An 8,632-nucleotide genomic window follows, 5' to 3' on the forward strand; every position below is an offset into this window, starting at 1 on the left:
ACTAAAAATAGAAAAATACTTTGCTGCACTTTATTTTATTTGCGATCTATTATTTCAATCTACTACAAATTTCTGGCATCGTTACCCGAAAGGGATTGACAACCCCTTTAACACGTCGGGTTGCGAGGTGTTGTTATTTGTGTGTAGGTGTTGTTTACGTTGTGTTGCTTGGTTCTCCTACTGGTTCGATAACGTTGGTTTCTTCATTGAGGGAAATACCTACCGTCACTGTGTTGCATCATCCCTTCCTCTTTGGGGAAATACCAACATAGTCCTAGCAGACAGGAGCTTTTCTGGCGCTATAGTCAGAGAGCAATCAAGAGCCCTGGAGTTTCCTCCCGATGTCCTTCTCCTATATGAAGCCATTTACCCTAGAAAAATCAAGAGAAGACTTCCGGGACCAGTCGTCGCCGTCTCGAGGTGAAAACAGAGACGGAGAACTTTTGATCTCTAGCTGAGCGATTCTGCCATGGAAACTTTCCTTCAGAAAGGGGAAATCGAAGCCATCGTCATCACCAATGCTCAACTCATCATGGGAGGCCTCATCTTCATCAATATCTTCACCAACACCATCTCATCTCAAAACCCTATTTCATGTCTTGTGTTCAATCTTTGTATCAAACCTCAAATTGGTACATCAGGGTGCTAGTAGTTTTGATTACATCTTGTAGTTGATGCTAGTTGGTTTACTTGGTGGAAGATCATTATGTTCAGATTGTTGATTGCATATTTGTATCTACAGAACATGTTCAATATTATGAGTTGTGAGTAGTTCCTTGTTCTTGAAGACATGGGAGAATCATGTTATTAGTAATCATGTGAAGTTGATCACCGTTTAATGTTTTGATATTATGTTGTGTTGTTCTTCCACTAGTGGTGTTATTGAACGTCGACTACATGATACTTCATCATGTTTGGGCCTAGGGGAATGCATCGTGAAATTAGTTTGTAGATGATGGGTTGCAGGCGTGACTAAAGTCTAAACCCTGTTTATAAATTGTTTCGTGAGGGTTGTTTTAGATCCATATGTTTAATGCTATGGTTAGAATTATCTGAATTATTTCTCTTATATCTGCGGATGCTTGCATGAAGTGTATAATCATAAGTAGGTTTTTGTTCAAGTAAGAATAGTACCTTAGCTCCGGTCCACCCACATAACCCTTATCAAAACAATGAATGCTAGGTCGATGAAGCATGGTGAAAGTAATTCAATGATATTCCCCTGTGTTCTCACGAACGCTTTAATCACTATAGGAAATATGAGAACAATTAAGGATTGGGCCACTTTCCGCATCTTACTACTTTTGTTACTTGTTACTTGTTACCAATTATCTTGCTACCAAACTATCCATCAAAACTATCTTACAGAACTTGCAGAGAATACTTTACTGAAAACCACCTATCAATTCATTCTGCTCCTCATTGGGTTTGACACTCTTACTTATAAAAAGCAATATGATTGATCTCCTATACTTGTGGGTCATCAATAGACCTAAACTGCATAATCAATCATTATACTCTAATAGGATATACGTTGTCTTGATACTTATCTACTCTAGAACACCTACCAAGATATTTAAGTGATAAAAAAATTGACACTTAGTCATGCGCGCATGAACATACACACATAAACAGATAAGCAATTGAAAGACAATAGAAGATGTCTTATGCATTCACCATATATTCAAAACATGACTCTTAGTAAATAATATTGAGTTAAGTAATGTTAATTCGCCTAGATCAGGATTGTGCTTCTTATGAATTTTGAGGTTTTGAATCAAGTAGATGGGTATCGTAAAAACCAGACCACTTAACCTCTTATGGGTTTGAATTGGAATGTATTTTGTTCCCATAACTTATTTTCTTGATGTGAATCGACATTAGGGGGGTGTTCCTTCATTCTCCAACCTAATTGTGTGCTTATTTGGCTCGATGCATCATTACATAGAAACTTAGTTATAATAGTATTTGATTAGTTGGCTGGATACTTGAGTGCATACCTTAACAACTTACATTTTAATCATGAACTTTGTACGCAAAGCGAGAGGCTAGTCAGTGGAGGTCTACTATTTGCCTAAACCCATTTTGAACGATTTTTCTATTTGTTCGTTGTCTTTAGTTTCAATCTCTTATTGTTGAGGTATATATGCAAGTTCTATGCAATCTGTTTGTGAATCATATTGTCGTCTGAAAACTACACTACTATATGTTTGTTTTTGCATATTATGCAATAGTGCAAGTTTACACAATCTGTGTGCAAGTTTTTGTCATCGTATCTTAATTTTTTTTATTTTCTCTTTTATTTTAGGATAATGCCAATGTACTTAATAAATCCTATTTTGGGATAACATATGTTCTTTTAGTTTACATTGTTACTGAGAAGAAATAAAGTAACTGGCATGAAAAAAACCCAGGCAACTTGCCAATACATGATCCAAGGTGTAGATGTAGACATAGACTTGTGGTTCAAACTGTATCGCATCAGTGTATGAACATGCAAATTGCCTCTAAATGATAATAATAACTCTTGCAAATTCTCACACCATATTGCTGATCAATGTAAGCGTGCATATTTAATGTTTCACCTTTTTGTCCACACTAAGGCTCATGTGATGTGCCATTCAGTTTTAGTGATATATGATGGTGGTTAAAACTCGACAAGAGCGTATAACCAACCTTGAACTACTTATGTGGAGGATTGGTAGCATGTACATAAGTTTGTACCCATAATTTGTTCTCAATGCCAGAGATTAACCCATTGTTTTTGGTTGTTACAATCAGATTTCTTTATCAACTGAAGGACGGTTATGTGTTAACTCTTCCACCTGCAATCATGTGGTGTTAGTGTATAAAGTTGAATGTGACAACCATGACAATGATCCCCTCCTTTCCATATTAATTTTATTTAGAAACAAGGGTTTTATAGAAAACATGTTAGGGTAAGCAATGACGTGTGTTCAAACCAATGCAGACTCGCACAATGTTAGACGTTGCACTGCATAGACTACAAATATCTCAACAACTATTGTTGTCAATTTAGAAGAGAAATTTACAGGGAAGTTAAATCATTCATGGTATTTTCTCAATCAGATCATTGGACCGAACGGTTATTTACCGAAACCCACTGCGAAACATTGGAGTCGGTTGGAAGTATGAATTTAATGAGGTTATCTCTGTCAGTTATTTTTCTTAGAAAACTATGCATGTTTAACCTTCCCAATGTTTCTTTGTCACAGTTGGTTTTGCTTAAACCGGTCGAGGCATGAGGTCGAAAATTGCCCTTTTTATAATCGAAAACGCTTGCCCTCACCCGGCTAATAACGGGCATGTGTAGATCACCTTTGCGTCCGTTTGATTCGATTTTGATCCTACGACGGGCAGCGCAACGCGAACTGACCAACTATTTTGCAACATAGATCTTGCTGCAAAATATGTTGCGCAACACGATGCTTGTTGCGGTCTGACCACACATCCCACCGCCTTGAGTGTGTGCGAGATGCCCTCATGGCCCATACACCATTGCATCGACTAACCCTTTCCCCACCCTTATCCTTTCAAAATTTCTTAGCCAATCGTCTTGTCCCCCCCCTCTCATGTATCTCCATCTCCACGCTCACGCCGCCACCTTCCAATCACATAGTCCTTGCTCCAGTGGGGGGCAACCAAGTTGGAAACATGTCATAGGACATCGCTGTTGCAAGGGAAGATGGGGCGAGTACACACGCCGCAAGGCTACTCACCAGTGCTGGCTAGTGCTTCGTCACACCATGACCCAATGAAATCATCATTCTGCAAACGATGTTGTTGTGTCGGTGCTTCAATGCAACATGGGTTCGTCCATGATTTTGGTAGCCTCCCACGATGCACAAAATCCCAATAGATTTTGCAACCGACGTCGCCGCTGCAAGGCGGCGCCGAGGACGACGTGCCACCGTAGGTAAAGATGCAACATGACTTTTGTTGCGGAAGGCCGAGTGTAGCAAGGCTACTGTTGAAGAGATCAGAGGAAAAAACAGTTTGGGAAAATGGCAACAAGACTCCTGCTGCAGAGATCAGAGGAAAAAACGGTTCGGAAAAGATTGCAACAAGGCTTTTGTTGCAGAAGGCCGACCACTACAAGGTTCTTGTTGTAAAGATTGGGCGACTATTCGAGGCTCCATCTAGAGGTGGATTAACGAGCTGCTCGACTCGTTAAGCTCGTGCTAGTTAAGGATCGGCTCATTAAGCTCGTTAAGCTTAACGAGCTTTTAGTCATGCTCGGCTCTATTCATTAAAAGCTCGTTAAGGTCGCGAGCGCTTGTTAACAGACTACAATGTGTTATGACCTATGATACAAGAGTGTGTCTATAATTTTTATGAAGGAATATGGTGACTATAAGAGGAGGTGCACTAGTTTGTTGCCTGCTATGAGTTGGATTGGGTTGATTATATTGAATAGATGGGTTGACGTGCTATAAAATATGTTTACATAAATAGAAATATGTGTTGTGTTGTACTGACGAGCTTAACGAGCTACTCACGAAACTCGTTAGCTCGTTGAGTTTAACGAGCTAAAATTAATGCTTGGCTTTGTTTATTAAGAAGCGAGTTACGAGCTTAACAAACCGAACTACCAAGTGCTTATTATGCTCACGAGCTTCGGGCTTTTGGTCCAGCCGTAGCTCTATCGAATGGCTACGGAGGCGGTGGATCTTTATAGATTATCATCAGGCTGACCATAGCGCTGCCCTTCTATAATAACAGAATCATTTTTGGGATAGAAGGGAGCTCATAGTAACGGAACAATCATTCGAATTTTTCTGTTGCGATAATCCTTCATATTCTACATCTTGTGATGAATCAAGGTGCTTATGAAATGCCTTATGTGCCTCTTCACCTTGAAAAAAAAAAGGGAAGAACAACATTTGGAGACCACATAGGTTCACGAGATACCCATCTGTTTCCGGCCACAAATCTCTTCCGAACCCTCCTTTCATCCTCCCTTCATCTTTTTCTGCTCCTACTTCACATGCAGTGCTACCCTGTGATCAACTTTCCTCCTGACCACAAGCGATCACGGACATCTCTTGTGCACGCAAGCCGCTTTCTCGCCTAGTGTGTGCTGTATACGAGACGATACGTACGTACCACCACTGTAGTAAGTACTACGTACGTACTGCATCCATTTTCTCATTTCCGGCCGGCCTCCCACAGACATGGCAGACGACGCGGGGCCTGGCGGCGAGGCCAAGTACCCGCTCAACCCGGATTGCTACCGCCTGCTCTGCAAGATCGGGAGCGGCGTCAGCGCCGTCGTGTACAAGGCCGCGTGCCTGCCGCTCGGCTCCGTGCCGGTGGCCATCAAGGCCATCGACCTCGAGCGCTCCCGCGCCAACCTGGAGGACGTGTGGCGGGAGGCCAAGGCCATGGCGCTCCTGTCGCACGCCAACGTCCTGCGCGCGCACTGCTCCTTCACCGTGGGCAGCCACCTGTGGGTGGTCATGCCGTTCATGGCCGCCGGCTCTCTGCACTCCATCCTGGCCCACGGCTTCCCCGACGGCCTCCCGGAGCCGTGCATCGCGGTGGTGCTCAAGGAGACGCTCCGTGCGCTCTGCTACCTTCACGAGCAGGGCCGCATCCACCGCGACATCAAGGCCGGGAACGTCCTCGTCGACTCCGACGGCTCCGTCAAGCTCGCCGACTTCGGCGTGTCCGCGTCCATATACGAGACCCCGCCGCCGGCGTCGTCCTTCTCCGGGCCCCTGACCCACGCCCCCCAGGTTGTCCTCAGCTCTTCTTCCTACTTCAGCGAGATGGCAGGGACGCCGTACTGGATGGCGCCGGAGGTCATCCACTCGCACGTCGGCTACGGCATCAAGGCCGACATCTGGTCGTTCGGCATCACGGCCCTGGAGCTCGCGCACGGCCGGCCGCCCCTCTCCCACCTGCCGCCGTCCAAGTCGATGCTGATGAGGATCACGAGCCGCGTCCGGATGGAGGACGCGGAGATCTCCAAGAACAAGAAGCTATCCAAGGCGTTCAAGGACATGGTGTCCTCCTGCCTGTGCCAAGAGCCGGCCAAGCGGCCGTCGGCGGAGAAGCTTCTCCGGCACCCGTTCTTCAAAGGCTGCCGCTCCAAGGACTACCTCGTCCGCAACGTCCTCAGCGTCGTGCCGAGCATCGAGGAGCGCTGCAAGGACGTCACGGGCCTCTGCGGCTGCGCCGCCGGGGGCGCGCGCTGCGTGTCGCCGTGCCACGGCCAGGCGAGCGCGAGCATCGTCAAGAACCGCCGCATGAGCGGCTGGAACTTCGGCGCGGACTGCCCGAGGAAGGAAGACGCGGACAGCTTTGAGGATCTCGACCAGACTGAGACGGTAGCACGGCTGTTCCTTCCACTCGACGACGAGGACACGGTGCCCGAGCGGGCCTGCGACGGGGCCGGAGAAGATGGAGACAAGGGAACAATGGAGCAGCAAGGTGATCGAGAGGAAAACGAGGGATCGTTCGGCGTGAAAGGGGTGGTGGTGCCGCATCTGATGACTATCTTGGGAAGCCTCGAGGTGCAGAAGAGGATGCTGGCCCAAGAACTGGAAGGTGGCTGCTGCTATCACCACGACGGCAACTGCTGCCGCGAGACGACGGCCAGGGAGGAGATGCTACTCGCGTACGTGCGTCAGCTCGAGCAGAGGGTGGAGGTGCTGACCTTGGAGGTCGAGGAGGAAATCGCCAGGAATGCCCACCTGGAGGAGCTTCTTCGTGAGAGGGCTGGTTGATACTCTTGCGGGCAGCCGCACATGTATGCGTCCATTCGGTTTGCGGATGCGTGCTCGTGTATTTGAATTGTTCAAGATACACAATGGCATCCACGTAGTAGGACGTAACACCCAAGAAGTACCAATATGTAGGTATATAATTGAACAACTTGTATCAATATGTACATTATGGATGACAACTTGACACAGAGAGATGGTTGTGCAGCGGCGAGATGCAAATTATTAACAGCAACTTGACGCAGAGGGATGTTATGCAGCGGCACCGGTCGCATTGCATGTAGCTGCTGGGATTGCGGAAAAGTGATGGCGGCAACACTTGAGTGACTTCGATGGCGGTACTACTTGAGCACCCAGTCATGAGCTCTGGGATGAAAGCCTAGGTCTGGCCCGAGTTGGTTAAACCTGGCAATAACGATGTTTTTACGCCGTTGCCTTATTGAAGGCATTGTTTGGATATGTTCGGATATTCTTTAGGATGAAAACCTAAATTCTGGAATCGGTGGTTGAATCTGGTGACGTCAACGCCTAAATGTTGCTCCTTTTTTGAAGGCGTTGCTGTTGAAGAATCTCGTCGGTTGTGTCATGACATGGTTGGTGCGGGATATGATCATTGTTGTAATTTGCCGATCATGGATTTGATCGCCTTGAGTTTTTATTCTTTCCTGCTTATGGATAACTTTGGTCTTAAATGACTTTGCTATTTGTTGGCATGTTTTTATGCATGTGTTGGTATTGACTGTGTGCGTCCTAGTTATGTAGAGGATGTATGATCTTTAGTTTTGTATCTTCTTGATGATACTTTTTGAGCCAATAAAATCCACTCTTTATAAAAAAAGACATGTACAAATCGCCAGTTCATCACGGGACACCAACTACCTATTGGGGGTATGGACATGTAGGCACCAGCCACCAGAAAATTTATTTTGGCTAAGTTGATCTTTTGGGTCATTAATTAAGATTGAACGGCCGTCCTTTAGCTTTTGTTCTTCTCCTACTGTTTCTTCTCCCACAAAATCAACTTATCGAAATTACAAATTCAATCAACTTACATATAGCTATTGTGAGCTACTGTCAGATGTGTGTGTGTGTGTGTGTGTGTGTGTGTGTGTGTGTGTGAAGCAAGTGATAGCATCTCTAGTCGATTTCTTAAAAACCTTTAACTCCTCAAAATAAGAAGTTAACAACATCTAGCCGATCCTCCAAACGTTCAACAGAGCACAATTTTAAGGACTTATCCTCACAAGGCAACCCAACTCTCTCATTTTTACTCGACCAACGCCACTTCTTAGGATAATTTCGGCTGTTTCACACTCTCGCCCGAGGCACCACCTCTTCCCGCCACCACAAGCCTCAGTTCTGACTACGATGGAACCGGAAGGTGATGAAGCCATGTACCTAGGGTAGGGTCATGGATCTGTTCAAGATACCTTCTCCAAGGACATCCCTAAAGTTACCAGGAGCATTCGAAGAAAAATCATCATCCACTCGACCATGAAGTTATGTTCCACTCGACAATCCTGAAGACACTCAACCGTATAGATAATCACTCGACCACCAGAAGATCTAGAGCCTCTCCACTCTGCAACGGTCGGGAATTAAGTCATATCTTTAATGTTATGTATCTTTATTGCAGGCGTTACCAGAAACGTCTGCAACTTTATGTACCTTAAACCCTCTGTGTCGTGGGCTGGCTGGGGTCCTGGCGCACTCTATATAAGCCACCCCCCTCCACAGGCACAAGGGTTCGCACTTTCTGTAACACACACGCATATAATCCAGTTGACTGCCTCCGGGCTCCGAGACGTATGGCTGTTACTTCCTCTGAGAAGGGCATGAACTCGTAAAACTCCCGTGTACAACTCCTCCATAGCTAAGATCTT

The 8,632-nt window shown here is 45.6% G+C and overlaps 1 protein-coding gene across 1 annotated transcript; it reads left to right on the forward strand.

Moving 5' to 3' along the window:
- The first annotated feature begins 5,164 nt into the window (after positions 1–5,164).
- LOC123107004 (serine/threonine-protein kinase BLUS1-like) lies at positions 5,165–7,385 on the forward strand. Its single transcript, XM_044529015.1, has one exon. It carries the CDS (start codon positions 5,196–5,198, stop codon positions 6,750–6,752), a length of 1,557 nt encoding a protein of 518 aa, XP_044384950.1. The 5' UTR covers positions 5,165–5,195; the 3' UTR covers positions 6,753–7,385.
- Positions 7,386–8,632: the final 1,247 nt, after the last annotated feature.

The sequence above is a fragment of the Triticum aestivum genome, chromosome 5A, assembly GCF_018294505.1.
Source record: "Triticum aestivum cultivar Chinese Spring chromosome 5A, IWGSC CS RefSeq v2.1, whole genome shotgun sequence".
NCBI lineage: Eukaryota > Viridiplantae > Streptophyta > Magnoliopsida > Poales > Poaceae > Triticum > Triticum aestivum.

Bases quoted from the DNA above. Each gene is read 5' to 3' on its own strand.
- LOC123107004 (XM_044529015.1), top strand. From the start codon at position 5,196: ATGGCAGACGACGCGGGGCCTGGCGGCGAGGCCAAGTACCCGCTCAAC.